This window comes from Microcaecilia unicolor, chromosome 2, assembly GCF_901765095.1.
Source record: "Microcaecilia unicolor chromosome 2, aMicUni1.1, whole genome shotgun sequence".
NCBI lineage: Eukaryota > Metazoa > Chordata > Amphibia > Gymnophiona > Siphonopidae > Microcaecilia > Microcaecilia unicolor.
The window spans coordinates 77,849,471-77,871,920 of record NC_044032.1 but is presented as its reverse complement, the minus strand read 5'-3'; the positions used below and the strand labels follow the sequence as shown (position 1 = coordinate 77,871,920).

The window sequence follows — 22,450 nt, the reverse complement described above, 5'->3', positions numbered from 1 at the left end:
ACATGCATCACTTTGCACTTGTCAACATTGAACTTCATCTGCCACTTGCACGCCCATTCTCCCAGTCTCGCAAGGTCCTCCTGTAATCGTTCACATTCCTCCTGCGACTTGACGACCCTGAATAATTTTGTGTCATCGGCGAATTTAATTACCTCACTAGTTATTCCCATCTCTAGGTCATTTATAAATACATTAAAAAGCAACGGACCCAGCACAGACCCCTGCGGGACCCCACTAACTACCCTCCTCCACTGAGAATACTGGCCACGCAATCCTACTCTCTGCTTCCTATCTTTCAACCAGTTCTTAATCCATAATAATACCCTACCTCCGATTCCATGACTCTGCAATTTCTTCAGGAGTCTTTCGTGCGGCACTTTGTCAAACGCCTTCTGAAAATCCAGATATACAATATCAACCGGCTCCCCATTGTCCACATGTTTGCTTACCCCCTCAAAAAAATGCATTAGATTGGTGAGGCAAGACTTCCCTTCACTAAATCCGTGCTGACTTTGTCTCATCAGTCCATGTTTTTGTATATGCTCTGCAATTTTATTCTTAATAATAGCCTCCACCATCTTGCCCGGCACCGACGTCAGACTCACCGGTCTATAATTTCCCGGATCTCCTCTGGAACCTTTCTTAAAAATCGGAGTAACATTGGCTACCCTCCAGTCTTCCGGTATTACACTCGATTTTAGGGACAGATTGCATATTTCTAACAGTAGCTCCGCAAGTTCATTTTTTAGTTCTATTAATACTCTGGGATGAATACCATCAGGTCCCGGTGATTTACTACTCTTCAGCTTGCTGAACTGACCCATTACATCCTCCAAGGTTACAGAGAATTTGTTTAGTTTCTCCGACTCCCCCGCTTCAAATATTCTTTCCGGCACCGGTGTCCCCCCCAAATCCTCCTCGGTGAAGACCGAAGCAAAGAATTCATTTAATTTCTCCGCTACGGCTTTGTCCTCCTTGATCGCCCCTTTAACACCATTTTCGTCCAGCGGCCCAACCGACTCTTTGGCCGGTTTCCTGGTCGACAAGCTCCCGCCGGAGCAGTCCAGGCCTTTTCAGGAGGTGGTCAGGCAGCTGAAGGCGTGCAGAAAGTTCCTGTCCAGGGGTATATATGACACCTGCGACGTGGCATCTCGTGCTGCGGCCCAAGGGATAGTGATGCGCAGGCCTGGACAACCGCACCCAGCAGAGACTGGCGGATGTCCCTTGCCGGGGGGATAACATCTTTGGCGAGAAGGTCGAGCAGTTGGTGGACCAACTACACCAGCGGGAGACCGCTCTCGACAAGCTCTCCCACCGGACGCCTTCAGCATCCACCTCAACAGGTGGACGTTTTTCCCGGGCCAGGCAGGCTGCGCCCTATGCCTACAGCAAGCGTAGGTACACCCAGCCGGCCCGAAGGCCTCCTCAGGCACAGGGACAGTCCCAGCGCGCTCGTTCCCATCAACAGCGTGCGCCTAAGCAGCCCCCTGCGCCTCCACAGCAAAAGCCGGGGACGGGCTTTTGACTGGATCCATGGAAACATAGCCGCCATCAAAGTGTCCGTACCGGACGATCTGCCAGTCGGAGGTAGGTTAAAACTTTTTCACCAAAGGTGGCCTCTTATAACCTCCGACCAGTGGGTTCTCCAAATAGTGCGGTGCGGATACGCCCTGAATTTGGTCTCCCCTCCACCAAATTGTCCTCCAGGAGCTCAGTCCTTCAGCTCCCATCACAAGCGGGTACTTGCAGAGGAACTCTCCGCCCTTCTCAGCGCCAATGCAGTCGAGCCCGTGCCACTCGGGCAGGAAGGGCAGGGATTCTATTCCAGGTACTTCCTTGTGGAAAAGAAAACAGGGGGGATGCGCCCCATCCTAGACCTGAGAGGCCTGAACAAATTCCTGGTCAAAGAAAAGTTCAGGATGCTTTCCTTGGGCACCCTTCTGGCAATAATTCAGAAAAACGATTGGCTATGTTCCCTGGATTTAAAGGATGCATACACCCACATCCCGATACTGCCAGCTCACAGACAGTATCTCAGATTCCGTCTGGGCACACGGCAATATCAGTATTGTGTGCTGCCCTTTGGGCTCGCCTCTGCCCCACGGGTGTTCACCAAGTGCCTCGTGGTGGTTGCGGCATATCTACGCAAGCTGGGAGTGCACGTGTTCCCATATCTCGACGATTGGCAGGTCAAGAACACCTTGGAGGCAGGAGCTCTCCGGTCCATGCAGTGCACTATTCACCTCCTGGAGCTGCTGGGGTTTGTGATAAATTACCCAAAGTCCCATCTCCAGCCAGCCCAGTCTCTGGAATTCATAGGAGCTCTGCTGAATACTCAGACGGCTCAGGCCTTCCTTCCCGAAGCGAGGGCCAACAACCTCCTGTCCCTGGCTTCCCGGACCAGAGCGTCTCAGCAGATCACAGCTCGGCAGATGTTGAGACTTCTGGGTCATATGGCCTCCACAGTTCATGTGACTCCCATGGCTCGTCTTCACATGAGATCTGCTCAATGGACCCTAGCTTCCCAGTGGTTTCAAGCCACCGGGAATCTAGAAGATGTCATCCGCCTCTCCACCAGTTGCCGCACTTCACTGCACTGGTGGACCATTCGGACCAATTTGACCCTGGAACGTCCATTTCAAATTCCACAGCCCACGAAAGTGCTAACGACGGATGCATCTCGCCTGGGGTGGGGAGCTCATGTCGATGGGCTTCACACTCAGGGACTGTGGTCCCTCCAGGAAAAAGATCTTCAGATCAACCTCCTGGAGCTCCGAGCGGTCTGGAACGCACTGAAGGCTTTCAGAGATCGGCTGTCCTGTCAAATTATCCAAATTCGGACAGACAATCAGGTTGCAATGTATTACATCAACAAGCAGGGGGGCACCGGATCTCGCCCCCTGTGTCAGGAAGCCGTCGGGATGTGGCGTTGGGCTTGCCAGTTCGGCATGCTCTTCCAAGCCACATACCTGGCAGGCGTAAACAACAGTCTGGCCGACAGACTGAGCAGAGTCATGCAACCGCACGAGTGGTCGCTCCATTCCAGGGTGGTACGCAAGATCTTCCGAGAGTGGGGCACCCCCTCGGTGGACCTTTTCGCCTCTCAGACCAACCACAAGCTGCCTCTGTTCTGTTCCAGACTTCAGACACACGGCAGGCTAGCGTCGGATGCCTTTCTCCTTCATTAGGGGACCGGCCTCCTGTATGCTTATCCTCCCATAACTTTGGTGGGGAAGACCTTACTGAAGCTCAAGCAAGACCGCGGCACCATGATTCTGATAGCGCCCTTTTGGCCCCATCAGATCTGGTTCCCTCTATTTCTGGAGTTGTCCTCCAAAGAACCGTGGAGATTGGAGTGTTTTCCAACCCTCATTTCGCAGAACGACGGAGCGCTTCTGCACCCCCAACCTTCAGTCTCTGGCTCTCACGGCCTGGATGTTGAGGGCGTAGACTTCGCTTCGTTGGGTCTATCTGAGGGGGTCTCCCGTGTCTTGCTTGCCTCTAGGAAGGATTCCACTAAAAAAAGTTACTTTTTCAAGTGGAGGAGGTTTGTCGTTTGGTGTGAGAGCAAGGCCCTAGAACCTCGTTCTTGTCCTGCACAGAACCTGCTTGAATACCTTCTGCACTTATCAGAGTCTGGTCTCAAGACCAACTCAGTAAGGAATCACCTTAGTGCGATTAGTGCTTACCATCTTCATGTAGAGGGTAAAGCCATCTCTGGAGAGCCTTTAGTCGTTCGATTCATGAGAGGCTTGCTTCTGTCAAAGCCCCCTGTCAAGCCTCCTGCAGTGTCATGGGATCTCAACGTCATCCTCACCCAGCTGATGAAACCTCCTTTTGAGCCACTGAATTTATGCCATCTGAAGTACTTGACCTGGAAGGTCATTTTCTTGGTGGCAGTTACTTCAGCTCGTAGAGTCAGTGAGCTTCAAGCCCTAGTAGCTCATGCTCCGTATACTAAATTTCATCACAACAGAGTAGTCCTCCGCACTCACCCTAAGTTCCTGCCAAAGGTGGTGTCGGAGTTCCATCTTAACCAGTCAATTGTCTTGCCAACATTCTTTCCCAGACCGCATACCCGCCCTGCTGAACGTCAGTTGCACACATTGGACTGCAAAAGAGCATTGGCCTTCTACTTGGAGCGGACACAGCCCCACAGACAGTCCGCCCAATTGTTTGTTTCTTTTGACCCCAATAGTAAAGTGGTCGCTGTCGGGAAACGCACCATCTCCAATTGGCTAGCAGATTGCATTTCCTTCACTTATGCCCAGGCTGGGCTGACTCTTGAGGGTCATGTCACGGCTCATAGTGTCAGAGCCATGGCAGCGTCGGTGGCCCACTTGAAGTCAGCGACTATTGAAGAGATTTGCAAGGCTGCGACGTGGTCATCTGTCCACACATTCACATCACATTACTGCCTCCAGCAGGATACCCGACGCGACAGTCGGTTCGGGCAGTCGGTGCTGCAGAATCTGTTTGGGGTTTAAATCCAACTCCACCCTCCAGGACCCCAATTTATTCTGGTCAGGCTGCACTCTCAGTTAGTTGTTCTTCGTAGGTCAATTTCTGTTATACCCTCTCCTTTGCGAGGTTCAATTGACCTGGGTTCTTGTTTTGAGTGAGCCTGAGAGCTAGGGATACCCCAGTCGTGAGAACAAGCAGCCTGCTTGTCCTCGGAGAAAGCGAATGATACATACCTGTAGCAGGTGTTCTCCGAGGACAGCAGGCTGATTGTTCTCACCTACCCTCCCTCCTCCCCTTTGGAGTTGCGTTTTATTCATGTTTTTGCTTGTCATTCAACTGAGCGGGAACGGTCGTGCACGGGCGGGAAGGCGGCCGCGCATGCGCGGTGGGCGTGCCCTGCGTGTGGGACCGCCCGCTAAGTTTTCTTCCGGTTGGTGGGGGCTGCCGTGGACGTCAACCCCAGTCGTGAGAACAATCAGCCTGCTGTCCTCGGAGAACACCTGCTACAGGTATGTATCATTCGCTGTCTTTCAGTCTCACAATTCCCTTTCTAGTCATTTTCCTTTCACTAATATACCTGAAGAAATTTTTGTCACCCCTCCTTACCTTTCTAGCCATTTGTTCTTCCGCTTGCGCTTTCGACAGATGTCTCTCTCTCTTGCCTTCTTTCAGTGTCATCCGGTATTCCTCTCTGCATTCCTCTTCTTGAGTTTTTTTGTATTTCAGGAACGCCAACTCTTTAGCCTTTATTTTCTCAGCCACTTGCTTGGAGAACCATATCGGTTTCCTTTTTCTCTTGCTTTTGTTTACTCTCCTTACATAAAGGTTTGTGGCCATATTTATAGCTTCTTTCAACCTGGACCACTGTCCTTCCACTTCTCGTTCGCCCTCCCAGCCCATCAGCTCCTTCCTCAGGTATTCTCCCATTTTACTAAAGTCAGCATGCTTGAAATCCAGGACTTTGAGTTTTGAGTGGCCGCCCTCCACTTCAGCTGTCATATCAAACCAAACTGTTTGATGGTCACTGCCGCCCAGGTGGGCAGCCACTCGGACATTCAACACACTATCCCCTTTTGTGAGCACCAGATCCAGCGTCGCTTCCTTCCTCCTGGGTTCCGTCACCATTTGTCTGAGCAGAGCACTTTGAAAAGCATCCATGATCTCTCTACTTCTTTCCGATTCCGCAGATGGAACCTTCCAATCTACATCCGGTGAGTCAGCCAAGTGCTGTATCAAGATAAGTTCTCTAGGTATGACCAGAAGTGGTACAGTCTGATCAAAGAATTTTCAGTTGATTTAAATTTCAAATTCCCCTAGACTATAACTTTCCTTTAGTAAATAAATCTAAATATTCCCAATACTTATAGCAATTTCATCAATGTAAAATGCAACTTTATAACCACAATACAGATTCACAAAGTTAGAATGCTACAGGACCAGAAGCAGTTAGAAAAGTCTATCCTCTATCAGAGCTAGGCAGGAAGGAAAGAGGGTTCACAGGACAAATTAATTAGGCAATAAGCATTAAATTAGAGAGAATATCAGGTATCTGAACCTATAGCCAAAAAGTTGAGAAGTTAGAATAAAATAATATATACTCAGAAATCACTTAGAAGTATTTTGGTTTAGGTCCAGCACATGGAATGCTACAAACAAAGTGGTCTGTGTCTCTCTATTCAGAGCCCAACCCGCCTCCTGCTGTGCAGTGATGTCCTCACAGTGAGTCAGCCAGGTTCTCTAGGTATGACCAGAACTTGAAATAGCTATTCTGTCATGAAGTATGGTGAAAAACTGTATCTTCAGCAAAAAAAAAAAAAGGAGGTAAAAAACCTCATGCTACTAATAAAGTTGTTTGGTATCCTCCTTGTTTTTTCCTCACTGTTTTTTCTACAGAAAAACTGTATCTTCCCATTGTGCTGAATTGATAGACACGTTAAACAACTCATGGCTTTGAATTACTGCAGAAAGAGCTTTTATTGAGTTCTGAGTCAAGGGATGTAGAGTGTTACATAATCAGGACTTCTTAGTTTGTGAATTACTTTTTGGACGTTTCTATAATTGTCCTTTCATATTGAACGTTAGTCTGTTGTGTGGATGAGTAAAACTCATATTTCAATGCTTTTTCAATTGTTTGTTTTAGAGCGTAGACTGTGAAAAAATACAAGGGTGTAAAAACTTCAGTAAGGCACTATAAATCCCTTCTGTCTTTCAGCAAAGTTTAAGACTGCATTCTTGACCTGTTCAAATTTGGCTTGAAGACAGTTCAGTTGGGGAGTCAGAATTCATCTCAGTGTGCTAGGCACTTAACTGTAGTCAGGAGAAAGGAAACCAAACGTAACATCCTCTAATACTGGGGTGGAGAAGCTTTTACACTGAGCCACTAGAGGCTGGCCGAATTTTGGTTATGGTTACGGTCAGCTGGCTCAAAATCCTTTCTCTTTTTGGTGTCGGCTAAAAGGCTACGGCTGTGGTTTCGGTTTCATCCGAAACTGACCATGTATTTTTGATGGAAGTCAAAAATTTGTGCTTTGTCTGGTTTGTTTCCCTCCCCCTCCCCTTTGAACAGGAGTTGCCTTCCCCCCTGCCCACCTTTAGATGCCACCCCCTCAGGCCTATCTTACAATCTCCAATAGTCTAGAGGTGTAGTCGGGGCAGGACTGATCCCCAGGTGCTCTTTCCCATGCTGACTGCTCTAAAAATGACTGCTATTACCTTTAGTGGCAATCTTGTGAGATTACCACAAGAGATCACAGCAGCCAAGTTGAGAATAGAGCTGACGTTGACAAGAGCCGCTGGAGATCCTTCCTGGATAAGACAAGCTGTATATCAGATGGTTGTAATAAACATACACATAAAGATAACTAAATACAAAATGGGAAACATCTCAAGGCTACTTTCTCTTGTTACTTTGTGCACAGTTTGGGTAAACATTGATTTTTTTCACACCTCATAAAATTCCTGTCTTAGAGGCTTCCCTATGTCTATCTCAATAACAGACTATGGACTTTTTTCCTGGAACTTGTCCAAACCTTTTTTAAACCCAGGTACAGTTACCGCTGTTACACATCTTCTGACATTGAGTTCCAGAGCTTAACTATTCGTTGAGTGAAAAAATGTTTCCTATTTTTAAAAACGTATTTCCATGTAATTTTATTGAGTGTCCCCTAGTCATTGTACTTTTTGAAAGAGTAAAAATTTGATTCACTTTTACCTGTTGTACACCACTTGGGATTTTGTAGACCTCAATCATGTCCTCCCCTCAGCTGTCTCTTTTCCAAGCTGAGGAGCCATAAACTCTTTAGCCTTTCCTCATATGAAAAGAATTCCATCCCCTTTATCATTTTGATCGCTCTTCTTTGATCCTTTTCTAATTCCCCTATATGGGTTTTTTTTTTGTTTGTTTGAGATATGGGGACCAGAATTGCATGCAGTACTCAAGGTAAGGTCACACCATGGAGCGATACAGGGGCATTATAGTATTCTTGATATTATTTACCACCCCTTTCCTAATAACTCCTAGCATCCTGTTTGCTTTTTTGTCTGCCGCCACACACTTGTGAAAATATCTTTGAATTCAGGAGCCAGCCCAAAGAGTTAGGGGCCAGGAGCTGAGGCTTCTTTCACTTTCCACCCTTGTTTTTCCTACTGACTCTGAAGAGCCCTGGAAGGTGGGTGAGTGAGGAAAGAGATCCTTTCTGAGAATTGCCGTTGCTCCTGAAGGAAATGATTTAATTAAGATAGTTTTCTTTGTCTAAGGGAAAGAAATTTTAGTAAATTGAGCCCTTAATATCCTTCACTTAATGCTGAGGGAAACATATATCCAGCAACCCCTGTCCTAAATCTGTCCTTCAGTTCTCCTTCCCTGTTACTTCTTCAGTCACAACCCCCCCCCCCCCCCAAGCCCTACCACCCCTTCTCCCTCAGCAATCTGTATCCAGCCAGTCATCCTGTACCCTCCAGTCATTCCTCCAAGCCACCAGCCGCTTCCCCCAGTTAGCAGATGACCTCAGCTCTTTAGCACCTTCCACCTATCCAGTTCTCATCTGCCAAACCCTCACCCTTGGCTAAACAATCATTTCCCACTCCCCAGGCTCCTCTTTATATTGCTAGATAGCTCCTCCCTTACGCTATCTGCTTTTCTCAGCCAACCCTGTTTGATATAGCCTTCAGATGTCCTGTAGCCACCCTTATAGTGTTAAAGGTTGTTGCTGCAGTAATAAAAACTTAATTCTCATTGGCACTGAGCAGCTCTTGAGAGTCTTGAGCCACATGGTGTAGGAACTACCATGCTGATTTTGAGGTATAAAGTCTTGCAAGACTAATGTGGTGATACTGTGCCATGTGGCTCAAATTTGATGAGTTATGCAGTACTGAAGAAAAGAAAGTTGCTGTTTTTCATTATCAGTGACGAGCAGAGTTTGAGGCATGAAAATTCTAGGCTCCACAAGGAAATTTTCTAATTGCCATAGTGACTTGGCACCAAGGATTTGTTGAGTCTTGATTAAGTGCCTTGTTTCATGAATGGCTTACTTCACTTCAGACCTCTCCTAAAGCTACCTGCACCTTCCAGGAATCAGTGTGATCCTCACTATTTTAATGTGGACATCATTTAAACCTATGAATTCTTTTATTGCCATCACCTCTACTTATAAGTGTTAGTGACTGAGTGCTGGTGACTTATCCATCTCACCCAGAATTCTATCATAGCAGAGTAATTTTGCAAACGCAGCCTGTTTCTCCTGAAAGTAGACTGATTTCTGCAATAATATTTTATACCATTGACCAACTTTCCCATTGCTCACACTTATAGAGCCAAATCAGCTGTATGTCTTTACACATCAACAGAACTGATGATGTTAAAAATTCCATTGAACTGTTTTGTTATTAAAATTTGCTATACTGCCTATTCCAAAATAATGAGTCTAGGCGATGTACAATTAAAATCATTAACATAAAATAATAAGAAAGGAACGCCAGTAGTGATAGGACAGAAGGCGAGCATTCATATGAAAAGACATAAGCATAACCAAATACACTATGTGTCAGGGACTGGCCGCAGGCTATCAGAAGTCATGGCCAAAAGCTTGCTGGAAATAATAGGTTTTCAAAAGATTCTTCACTACGGATCATTTTTGGTAAACTATCCTGTAGTGTGGAAGCCAGGTAATAAAAGGCAGAATGTTGTGTTGAGTCAAAATAGGTCTGCCTAGGATTCGGAAGTACAAGTCTGTTGGCATCTAAGGAGTGAAGGTTGCATGACGGTGTGTAAGGAGTAATCGGAGTTGATAGGCAGGGTGCCCAGTGAAGTAGGCTTTATGAGTGAGTGTAACAACCTTAAAGAGGATACGATATTTGATGGGCTGCCAGTGTAAATGAGAAAGTAGTGGGAATGCATGATCAAATCATTTGGTCCATATAGGAAGCGAATAGCGCAGTTGTGTAGGGTCTGTCTCTAGATATGTAATTACAGATTTGGATTTTGGACATTTTCTTTTGCTATGTCAAAGCACATTTATTGGCCATGTAAAAGTGCTCAAAGTAAGATCAGTAGCAGCATCTGTTGCTCACTGTGAGGCACTGAGGGACATAGTGTGGTTGTCCCTAGAGATACTCCCTGTGGAGAGTGGCAGTTCAGCCACCCTGCAGCAGGAGACGCTGAACTGCAGAGTTACTATGGCAGGATTAGGGCATGATGGGAAAGTGAGGCTGCATGGCAGGAAGGAGTGGCTTCACAATAAACAGGAATCAAAAAATTACATAAACCGGTTTGATTGCATAGATCAGAGACGCTGCTCTGATCTTCTCCGCTCAACAACTTTGTTTCCAGTACAATTGAGCACTATAGCTTCAGTTTATTGACACACATATTCTTTTTATATTTGGATAGAATTAATAATCAACAGACGGCAGAGAAGACTCCTGACGCAGGCCAGTAAGGCCGAAACACAGCTGTGTCGAGTCCCTTTCTCCCTGCTACAGTTTGGCTAATAAAGTTGATTCTTCATTTTTACATCCAAAGTGTCGTCTTTTTTATGTAATTTTTTGATTTTGATGGATTCATCTTTTAAATACATATTTTATGATTAATTTTAAATTTTGACGTTTTATATATATATATATTTTTTTTTTTTATTCTTATTTTTATATTTTTTGTTTTTTGCTTTTGTTGGTCATCTTTGCTGTTTTGTTTCTTGTTGATTTCCTTGCGAAGACTGGTTTCTTCTGTTTTTTTTTGTATTATTGATCTAGTCATGCCCAGCCCTATTCAGGCGTCTTATACTCACCTTGATTTTCTTTACAGAAAAAATATGTAAAACTGCTACATTCACTTCCCACTATTACTACTACTACTACTTAGCATTTCTATAGCGCTACTAGGGTTACGCAGCGCTGTACAAGTTAAAACATGGGGAAGGACAGTCCCTGCTCAAGAGAGCTTACAATCTAAAGGTAACAAACTATGTAGTCAGTGTAGTCAGTGTATCATGAATGGGGAAGGTGGTTAGGCGCCAAAAGCAAGGGAGAAGAGATGGGTTTTGAGTAAGGACTTGAAGATGGGCAGGGAAGGGCGCATGGCATATGGGCTCGGGGAGTCTGTTCCAGGCATAAGGTGATGCGAGGCAGAAGGGACGGAGTCTGGAGTTAGCGGTGGTGGAGAAGGGTACAGATAGGAGTGATTTGTCCTGAGAGCGGAGGTTACGGGTGGGGACATAGGGGGAGAGGAGGGTAGAGAGGTAATGGGGGGCTGCAGATTGAGTGCATTTGAAGGTCATTAGGAGAAGCTTGAACTGAATACGGTAGCGAATCGGGAGCCAGTGAAGCGACTTGAGGAGAGGGGTGATATGAGAGTATCGGTTCACGCGGATGGATACTAACTTAACCATAATAGTACATTTTGAACACTTGGTATTACATCTTTTTAAAAGCGAACATAATATTTTTGTTCAATTCTTCCTGGACAAATATTTAGTTGTTTGGGTTGTCTTAAGGAAAGCATGGATAGGGGATTTAGCCCACTAGGGATAGAGAAAGTACCTGTGTGTAATATGTGAACTGCTTTGGTTACACTACAGAAAAGCAGTATATCAAGAATCTAATTACATAAACATAAGTGAGTGAATTCTTTCAAAAAGGCGGTAAATAAATCCAAATAAATAAGTGGCAGATTTCATTCTGCTTATCCAAAAAGAAAGACATACAGCTGATTTGGCTTTATAAGCTGATGCAGGAAAAAAGCTCAGCGTATTCAATTGAATATGCTGAGCTTTTTTCCTGCATCGGCAGTGGATTACAATTGTAGCAGAAGCCTTGCTTTCATTCTCTTTGAGCTTAATATTCGTATATTTATATATCACAAGACTCCTGAAGAAGGCGTCTGAAGCGCCGAAACACGGCTGTGTTGAGTCGAGTGTATAATTAAATAAAGAGATTGTTCCTATCTACGTCGCCTACTGGTGTTCAAGAGCCTACTCCTCCTACTCCCCCTTTCCTCAGATTCTACTTTTTGTAGGAATTTGTGTACCTCCACCCTTGTGGTGGTTTCACTTGCTTCAGATGGTCCAGAACACTGCCATCCACTTACTTGCCCATTCCTGCAAGTTCAACCATGTTTCTCCTTGTTGGCCCATCACCACTGGCTTCGTGTTTCCTACAGTGTACAGTTTAAGCGTCTTACCCTCGCTCATACAGCTCTGTACAAGGGTTCCCCATCCTACCTGTCTTCTTTGATTTTCCGCTATATCCCATCCTGCGCTTTTGCACTTTGCTTTTACCTACCATCTCTCCCACCCCCTGCCTGCTCTTTTTGCCTTGAGTCAACCTTGCATTAAGCATTTTTCTGTATTTCTCCCTCCCTTTGGAATGCATTTCCCTCCACGCTCTGTGCAGAGCAGTCCTACCCTCGTTTCCGAGTTCTGCTGATGGCCCATCTTTGTGCCCTGGCTTTTCCTGGCCGAGTTGCTGCACCTTGAGCCTAACCTGTGGTCCTGGACCACTCAGCTGTCTTTCCTATTAGTTTTGATGGAGTTCCTTTTCTTCTCCTTCTGGTATCTTTGGAAGGGCGGTATATCAAACCTGTATTAAATTAACTAAAGTTGCTTGTCTGTAACTGATGGTTTCCGTGGGATAAGCAGGATAAGCCAGTCATACATATCCTTCCTCCTCTCTTTGGAGTTTAGAAGATTTATTTATGTATTTAGTTTTATCTCAGAAGCTCTGATAAATGGCTGAGCGGGCATTGTGGCACTCAGCTGTGTGTTTCTGGCTACATGTGAGCAGAAATATCTTCCAGTCCTTTCTAACTCTAGGTTAGTAAATGTTTTGTTGGTGCCATATGACTGCTGTCCAAAGACATTTCTATTTACTAAGCAACTCTTTTTCTGTGTTAATGCTCACCTTGGTTTGGGTTCTCTTTATAAATATCTTCAGTATAACTCATTTGCTTGCTAAATTAGTAGCTAAATGAAAAACAGAAATTAATCAGAAAAAAACATGGTGCCATTTAGTCTTTACCCTGACCTTTTGGTTGCTGTGCTGCCATTTAGTCTGCCCATTTTTGCTATCAATTAGAATACAGTTGACCCTTGTTTTTTGATGTTATACTCTTTCATTACCACCATTGAGGATCCCTCTGTATTATATTTTTTGATAATTGGTGTGTGATTACAAAATGAAAAACTGGGTTCAGGAGCTAGTCTGTTGGCACAGATGGAGCAGGATGCATTTCTGTTTAGCACATCCCAATGACAGACATTGAACATTATCCAAGCCTAAAGGGGTGATGTGGCCAGAATATGTGAAAACGGGGCGTTGGGGAAGGGACTTTGGATTTAGCGTGTTAGATTCAAGTATAGTAAGTACGTTTGTGTCTTCAGAGGTCTTACAGTCCGTACCTGAGGCATTGAGAGGTTAAGTGACTTACCCAGGATCCCAAGCAGCAGCAGTGGGATTTGAACCCTGGCTTCCCTGGTTATCAAAAACAATGGGAGCTCATAAACTGACTGACGACAAGGAGTCACTGTCTGTGCAGGAGGAAAAAGCCTCAAGAAGCTCACTGGCGTTAGAAACACTTGGAGCAGGGCTGCTTCATCACTGGCTAGAAAAAACCTCCTCTAGTGCAATTTGACAGCAAAAATGCCTTTTACAAAACTACCTAAGCTCTAATGTATTAAGGGTATTTAGACTTAGCTTAGGTGTGTCTTCCTCGGTTCCTCTTTTTCAGAAAGACCGTGACCGACGGTGGCCAGATGTTTCGATGTCTGCTTCAGGGCCCAGCGGTCTGAGGTTATCAAGAGAACCAGTACACCAGTGAGCTTCTTGAGACTTTTTCCTCCTGCACAGACAGTGACTCCTTGTCGTCAGTCAGTTTATGAGCTCCCACTATTTTGTGTATATTTGATATTGTTTTGGGAAGTTCTTACCCCGCATTTGGTTTGATTTATTATTCCCTGTTTATCAGCCAGCTTCTTTAATTACACTTAGGTTCAGATGAGCTGCCTCTTCAATTCTATAAGAACTATATGTTATCCCTTCTGCCTGAGGGGACACCACAGAGATGGTGGTGCAGAGATTGTGTAGAGTTTAGTTGAAAATGACAGTGCTGTTGGTGGGATTGTAGGAAGTATGTTAAAAAAAAAGATTATTAGTATAGTTAAAAATATAGTATCAATAAAATATTCTTGTAACGCTTCATGTTATGATGGATTTTTCCTTTTTATTGAAATGGACATTTTATTTCTGTTTCAGCACTTCATAATCCAGAGGTAGTAGCTCTTAGAGGTGGCCTCAGCACCATTTTGAAAAACGTGATTGATTGCCAATTAAGCCGAATAAATGAGGCCCTTATAACTACAATTTTGTACCTTCTTAATCATCCAAAGACCAGACAGTATGTGCGAGCTGACGTAGAATTAGAGGTAAGAGGTTGCTTTATTTTTTTTTTTTATTTGATTTTGAGACATGGCAGAAAATTTATAGTTATAGTTTGAAATTCTGGTAAATAAGATATAACAAAAAAAAATACTTACCCTTTTACTAAAGCTTATGGCACACTAATTCTGTTATCGCTTGCTATGTTTTAGTAAAAGGCCCCATTGTGATTGGGCCATCGTCCTCTGGAAACATCCTGTTTGTACTAGCTGAAAATGGGGGCTAAAATATTTTCGGCAATGCAACATGGCATGAAATACATTGTAGTTTACTGTGTGAAAGTATAAATAGATTTTCAGAAGAGATATTTTGCAGTGCAGAAAAAATGGCACAGGGGCATGTAATTTATCGTCTTTCTGGTATGTATCTAAACATTAGATTTGGAGAATTCCAGATCATTTTCTTGCTAAGCGGTAGGATAGGTTGCTTGTCGAGGGTCCTGACTAACCATAGAACTGCTCAAGGGCCATCACTAAGGGTACATCTGTGAGCCAGCAGTTTATTTATGCTAACTGTTTACAGCCATCCTCTTCCAATTTATATGTGTATTTAATTATGAATGATTTTTTCACATTATTTATTCTGACCATAACATAAGCACAGGTTTTACCTATGTAATCTATTGCTTAGGGACTGAAATAGCAGTGTAAAAATGCTAATAGAAAAGAGTTTTAAAATTGTTCTTGAGAAATGAAATAATCTTTAATTTGTACAGATAAAATCCAAATTTGAATGGCTTGTCCTAGAAAACAGGATGTTTTAATCTAATCTGTTGCTTATGTAGTATACAATTCCCAGCAAGAAGTTTTAGGTGATTTACAGTGCAAGCATAGCATACAGCAGATGAGAGAAAGGAGAAGAGGTGAGGGAGGTTTAACGTGATAGTGTCATGCATGAGTAGCTAAAATTTGTCCAACAGTAGGGTTTTCAGTTTCTTGCAGAGTTGCATATAGTTGGATTCCGAATGATTCATGATTGGTAGAGAGTTCCATTCTGAAATGGCGCGGAAGAGGACTATTGAGTTAGCCTGATGTTTGTATTTTATGTTATTGATTGGAGGGTATTTCAGTAGTATGCTGTCCTGGAGTCTGACAGAGTTAAAGAAGCAACTAGAGAAGAGCTGGATCAGTAGTTTTAATGTATTTCCATATAGCACTTGGAAGATGAGGCAGATAGACTTGAAGGTGATTCGAGCTCTGACATTTAGCCAGTGTAGTTTTCTTAGATGTCCAGACACTTTCATATTTTCTTAGTCGGAAGATCAACCATACCGCAGTTTTCTGGATGAGTTGAAATTTTGATAATAGGTTGTTGTTTAATCCGGTATGTAGGGAGTTATAGTCTAGATTGGACAGGATGAGCATCTGAACCAAAACAATAAAATGTGAACTATGAAAATAGGATCTTAGCAGCCTTAGGTGACGCATGCGGAAGAAGGATTTCTACCATACTTGTTGATTTGTGCTTCAAGGGTTAGTGCAGGGTCTAGAGTGATACTCAGGACTCTTGATTCTTTGGATACATTGAGGGGTTATTCTATTGGGCAATGGCAGGTTAGGAGGAAGATCAGCCATAGAGTTGTAGAGCCATAGAAGGGTTGTTTTGGCTTGATTTAGTTGGAGCATATGCTCTAAGAACCATTTGTGGATTTTTTCTCATTTAGTGATAGACTTTGTCAGAAGTTTCCTTGAGTGTGGGTTTTATGGGGTCAAGCATTAAGATGTCCTCTGTGTATGAAAAAAATGTGTTCTCCCTTGCCCAAGATAATATGGGAGAGGGTACTCACGAATAAGTTGAACAGTAAAGTGGGACAATGGGAAGCCCTGAGGTACATCACATGTGGACGCCCAGCTCCTCGATGAGGTTCAAACCCCCCTTCCATACTGTGTATGACCGATTTTGAAGGAAATCTCTGAAGAAGTTCAGTACAAGTCTCCGTATTCTGAAATCGCTGAGCCTGGACAGAAGTAAGGGTGATCCACGGAGTCAAAGGGCAGCTCAGGTGTATTGTAGCAGGATGATCTGTTTGCCCTTTGCTAGGTAATCCCTGACAGTGCTGGTTGGCACCAGTAGAAGGGATTCTGTGCTGTGTTGGGGCCTGAAGCCGAATTGTGTGGGGTGGCAGCAGGAAAACCTGTTAGTTTGGTTTGACAATTCTTGACGGATGAGGGTTTCTAGTAGTTTAGTCAATGAGGGAATCCCTGCAGTGGGTCTGAAATTAGATGCAAAGGACATGTCCAGATCGGGAGCTTTAGAAATAGGGGTGAGAGCAATACAGCCCATCTCTTTTGGGAGTTTTCTGATTGTAAGAAGGCTATTTAGGTATATGGTTAGCCATGTCAGAATTGTGTTCGGAGAGTTGGCGAACAGGGAGGGAGGGCAGGAATCAAGAATGCATTGGTGGGATACTACTTTGGGAAGTAGTATTTGAAGATCGTTGGCATTTATGGGTTTAAGGATGTCCATATTTGATCTGCAGTAATGTGTTCAATTGGTTCTTCCTTCAACTGTGTTGAGGTAGGAGCTGTAGGTTGTATAGGATTGTTGGTAAGGTCATTTTGAATCTTCCTTATTTTGGCCTGAAAGAAGTCAGCCAGGTCGTGGCCTTTTGGGTTGGTTATCGATCTCGGTTTTATTGGGATTTGGGGGAGTAAGAAGTTTGTTTACTAGTGAGATTAATTTTTTTGAGTCAGGTGGTTCAGACCCAATTACTGTAGAACAGTATTTCTTTCTTGCATCTGCGCAGTGGAATTTGTAAGATCAGAGTGTTTCTTTCCATTTCACTTTGGTGTTTGGGTCATGTGATTTCCTCCAAGCGCTTTCTAGGCATCTGCATCTAGGTTGTTGTTTTGGCTCATCAAGAAATCAGAGAACCAGGGATTAGGTTTGGAGGGCCTGGTCTTTAGGGGTTTCATGGGAGCTATGGCGTTCAGGCAGTCTTCAGTGATGGAGTCCCACTCAGCTTTCATTACTAAGTGATCCCTAGGTTGCATACTGATCTTATTTGTAATTAAGTTCCAGAACATGGTGCTGTCAATTTTCCCTCTTGTGTGCATAGTGGATCTGGCCTTTTGGGGGTTTTTGGAACGCATGCAGATGTGGAAGTTGAAGTGGGCAAGAAAGTGATCAGACCATGGTATGGCAGTCCAGTTAACGTTTGAGAGAAGAGATGACCAAATCAAGAATGCGTCCCTTTTCATGTGTGATGGTCATATGGCCGAGGGTGAAATCAACAGTTGTTAGCAAAGATTTGAGGGAGCTGACACTAGGGTCATCCTCTAGTTCAAGTGTTATGTTTAGGTCACCTACCATTATTAGTCTAGGGAGTTGGGATAAGCATAAGCTCAGGAGTTTAGACATTTTAGCTTGTATTTTGTGCCAAGGGCCAGGAGGTTTGTATATTAATAGGATTCCAATGGAGCTGCAAGGTAAGTTGGAGTTGACTTAAGATTTGTAGAGCATGTATTCCAGGTTGGGGGCTGTGTCGGAGTCAGTTTCATGTGAATGAAGCTTTTGTATAGTATTGCCAAACCTCCTCCCTGTTCATGATATGGGGGCAGTGAAGGATACTATACCTTGGGGGGCATAAATGAAGTAGTTCTGGGCTATTTAGTTCTTTTAGCCATTTCTCTGCCAGGAAGACTAGGCCAAAGTTATCTGATTCAATCAGGTCTGGAGCAGTAAAAGCTTGTTTCTAATTGATCTAACGTTGGCATGCATGCAGGGTACAGGAACTAGAGATAGTTTTGTGGAGGCATCATGGTGATAGGGGATTGACGAGAGATTGGACAAGTTTCATTGGCGATGTTTGGGCTTGATCTTTTTTGGCTTGACACCTGAAATCAGTTATTCGGGGCTTGTTGGGTAGTCAGAGGAGTTTGCAGGGTGATAATCCGGGTTTTCTTAGTTTTTCTTATATCTGGGTTTTCGGTGTGAGAGCATAGGATTGGGATGGATTGATTGAAGGTATTCCCATGACCTATCCCCATGGAGTCTAGACCCACCTGGATAAGTGGAAGACAGGTTAGCCACTTCATATCTTGGGCTGCTAAAAAGTTCTTTTGGGTTGTGCAGGGAATATATGCAGGGTAGTAGATCTGTGGGCTTTTCGTAGTATATGCCTGGATGTTTATGGGCTAATTGGTCCAGAGGTGAGCTTCTCGACAATCCAGACACTACAATCCATCTGTTTTAAATACTGCTATAAAATTTGGTACATATTGATTTGAATGGTTTTCTTTTGGTCACAATAAAAGTCCAGACTGTAAGAGTATGCAAACCTACATTAGTGAACTGGTATAATATTTAAACATCATAGATGTGGAGAATTAAAAAAAAACAAAATGACAGACTTGGAAGAATTTCAGATGAGAAAATGTATCTTGAAAAACATACTACTACATAATTTTTTTTTCTATTTAGCAAATTTTAGCACCATATACAGATTTCCACTACAGACACAATCCGGACACTGCTGAAGGCCAATTGAAGTAAGTTCCAGTTTTCCCTCAAACTGAAGACCAAAATGTAACTGTAGAATTAAATATTTTGAAGAGGAATGCTTTTTAAAAATTATTTTCATGGATAAAACCATGAAATTTGTACACACTGAAGAGCATGTGTTAATGTGTGTACTTTTGTGGTAATTTTCAAAGTAAAAGTATTAGAGGTGTGCAGCCAGAAAATTTTTGTTTCATGTCCTTTTTCTGTACCGTGTCTGGGATTGTTTAACTTTGTTTGGGGTGGGAGTGGGGAGGAGAGTCACTTTGTCATGCAGGCAATATCGTTAAGAGCATGCACTTTTGAAGGAGTGTGCACTATTGACGGCACATGAAAATCATGAAATTTTCATGGTTTTCCCCTCTGCTTTTTTTCATTTACCCAACGACATGAGAAATGTCATTAGAAATGAATGCATGCAACTAGAAAATATGCCTTTACTTTGCCTTGGAAAATTGGTATAACGTGCTTACTTGCTGCACAAATTAGTCTGTAATAAACTTATCTACTAAGAGGGTAAGTTACAAACTACCCACATTATGGATGCTTTTTCACACGGTCTTTGCACCAGCTTTCAAAATTATTGTAATGAAGAAAAAGCAGATGAAAGCGTCTGAGTATTTTCTGTGGACACTGTCTGATTAAAATAACGTGTGTTTACTTTTGGAAATACAAAACTACACGTGTTGCAATTTCCACCTTAACCCCCAGCCGCCTCCTCCAGTAACAGTGTGTACCAACAGGCTTATGAATTTCAACATGTATAGGCTGGGAGAGAGGAGATATGATAAAGACGTTTAAATATTTCAAGGGCATTAATGTACAGGAAGTGAGCCTTTTTCAGCTGAAGGAAAGCTCTGGAATGAGGGGGCATACGATGAAGTTAAGAGGGAACAGGCTTAGGAGTAATCTAAGAAAGTATTATATCACAGAAAGTGTGGTGGAAGCGTGGAATGGCCTTCCGGTGGAGATTGTGGAGTCGAAGACTGTGTCAGAATTTTAAAAGGCATGAGATAGGCATGTGGTATCGGTTAGGAAAAGGAAGAGTTAGGGGTTGCAGAAGATGGGCAGACTGTATGGGCCATTTGGCCTTTATCTGCCATCATGTTTCTATGTAACAGGAATGACTTTGAAAATTGCTTCTAAATGTGTGTGTTTCTCCTAAACTTAAGTTTAATAGCTACAGTATTTCTGTTTTCCAGTTTGTCTCTTTTGTTGTTTTACAGTAACTAAGAGTTATTTTTGGTGTGATAGCATTGTAACTATTTTAGTATCTTAATAAATGTTGTTCATTAAATGACAGGGAGGACAAAGAAGCACGATTCCTAGCCAGCAAAATGGGAATAGTGGCAGCATTCCGATCGTGGGCAGGTATGTTTTTATTCTTAAAAGCAGGTTTTATTTATTGAACAAGTCAATAATAAACTTACTGTTTATTTTTGATCCTTTTTTGATTTTTCATATTAAGATAAACGGAGCTCCCAGTGTGAAAAGCACAAATTTACTGATAGGTAATGTTATGGCAGTGCTGATAACAGAACACATTTTCAGAGTATTATTTTGATTCAAACCCCTTCTCGGCATGTGCAGTAGTTCTGTGGCCACAGATCACATAGGACTTGTTAAAGAATGTTTGGGTGAAAATTTTGTGTATATTCCAGTGTGACATTTGCATATTGATATCACCAAGTGCTGTCAGTGTCTGCAAGATGAAACTCTTCTTATCTTGACGACATAGAAGAAAAATCCTAGGTCATTGACCTGGCACTGAAGACATCCAAGAAGACCAAGTATCATGGAGTTGCACTAACCACTAGACGATCTGAAAGGCGGCTTTGATATTAAAGCCTAAAGACATCCTCCACTGAGTGAAGCAGACTTTATTTTCTCAGTTCTCTGCATACCCATTCCAATGTCCCCAGATGGTCCAAAGAAAGATGGCTTTCCTGCTGCATCCCACTGGATTTTCAGCTTGGCAGTCACTGAGGAGTTGCAGAGGCAATTTCTCTGTATTTCTGAAAGAATGGTACATTGGCTAATTCAAACCTTTTAGGTTATTGACAGGGCCAGCCCAAGAGTATCCGACACACTAAGTGAATCTTCACTGTGCCACGACAACCTTCTCCATCAATTTTTTGAAAATTAATATGAAATGTCTGTTCAGTATTTGCAACAAATTTATGACTGGGTCAAGCATCCTCCCCTCCCCCATCCACTCTCTCTCTCTCACACACATGTATAGGTTAGTATCTCCATGTTCCCTCCCCCCCCCCCCCCCGAACAGTGCACCATCTTTCTCTCTCTTCTCTTATCTGCCAGTCAGCATAGTCTCCCCCCCCCCCCCCCCCACCAAGACAGCATCTCCGCACTTCCAGCGTTTCCACCCGCTGTGGTCCAGCATCTCTTTCTCTCCCCCCTTCAGTGTATCTTGAAATTTGCATTTACTTCTAGATTTTGCCAGCAGTGGTAGGCAGCGACTCACATGCGCTGCCTGCGGCTGCCCTGCAGCCTTCCCCTCTGATACAACTTCCTGTTTCTGGTGGGGCAGGGTACGTTAGAGGGAAATTCTCCAGGGTAGCTGCAGGCAGTGTGTGTGTGAATCGCTGCCTGCCACTGCTGACAAAATTTAGAAGTAAATGCAAATTTGAAAGTACACTGAGTGATGGGGGGGGGGGGGTAATTTACTGGAATATGGGAGGGGAGTGATAGGAGAGTTGCCAGATCATGAGCGAGAGAAAGAGGACAGGGGAGAGAGAAATGCTGGACCAACGACTGGGAGAGTGGGAGAGATTGCTGCCCCTAAAATTGTGCCACTTTAGGTAACTGCGTAGTTTGTGTAGTGCTGGGGCCGGCCCTGTGTGTTGAGTTGTTCACCATCTACTGCCTTATTTGATGTGCTGTGCTTTTGGGTGACAGTTTATCAAATGCTGCACTTTATTGTCAGTGACAAGTACACAGGGTTATAGTTATAAAAATTCAGTGTATTCATACTTGGCTCAGAAGCCCCATGGGACAGTCTCATGGAATGACGTAACTGACTCAAAAGCACTTGTACGAGTCTCCTCCTTATAGGTCTATGAAAATGTTCTCCGAGGACAAGCAGGCTGATTATTCTCACGGATGGGTCGTCGTCCGCGATGGCCCAGGAGACCGGCAAAATCTTGAGAGCAAAGAAGTCTCTCGAATGCTGCATCGCGTGGGCAGAGCGCATCGCGCATGTGCGAACGGCTTCCTGCCCGCAGTTGTTTTTTTTCCGTGACGTTGGTAACACGGAGTTTTTTTCCTGCTTCGCTGTTGCCTTCGGCCCAGGGGATTGCGCGTGAGTTTTTTTCTTTTCATTTTTCCTTGTTTTTTGCTTAGTTTCAACTCAAAGCTAAAAAAAAAAAAAATCCCTTATTCTCTTACTTTTCCTCACCTGTTGTAAGTTTTCTTTCTTTTCATTGCGGCCCTCTTTTGGCCGCGCGGTCAGGGTTATTTTTCCCTTTTTTCTCTTTTTGTGCCTTTTTTATTGGCACAATCGCGTCTTTTAATTTCGCAGCTGCTGTTTTTCCGCCCATGT

General features: G+C 43.7%; 1 protein-coding gene across 1 annotated transcript in view; it reads left to right on the top strand.

The window, feature by feature from the left end:
* RICTOR (RPTOR independent companion of MTOR complex 2) overlaps positions 1 to 22,450 on the top strand; it is a 468,276-nt gene that overhangs the window by 108,162 nt on the left and 337,664 nt on the right. Inside the window, exons 8-10 of the mRNA XM_030193057.1 lie at positions 14,209 to 14,378; positions 18,814 to 18,881; positions 20,195 to 20,262. Of these exons, the coding sequence (XP_030048917.1) occupies positions 14,209 to 14,378; positions 18,814 to 18,881; positions 20,195 to 20,262 (306 nt within the window). The remainder of the gene's footprint in view (positions 1 to 14,208; positions 14,379 to 18,813; positions 18,882 to 20,194; positions 20,263 to 22,450) is intronic.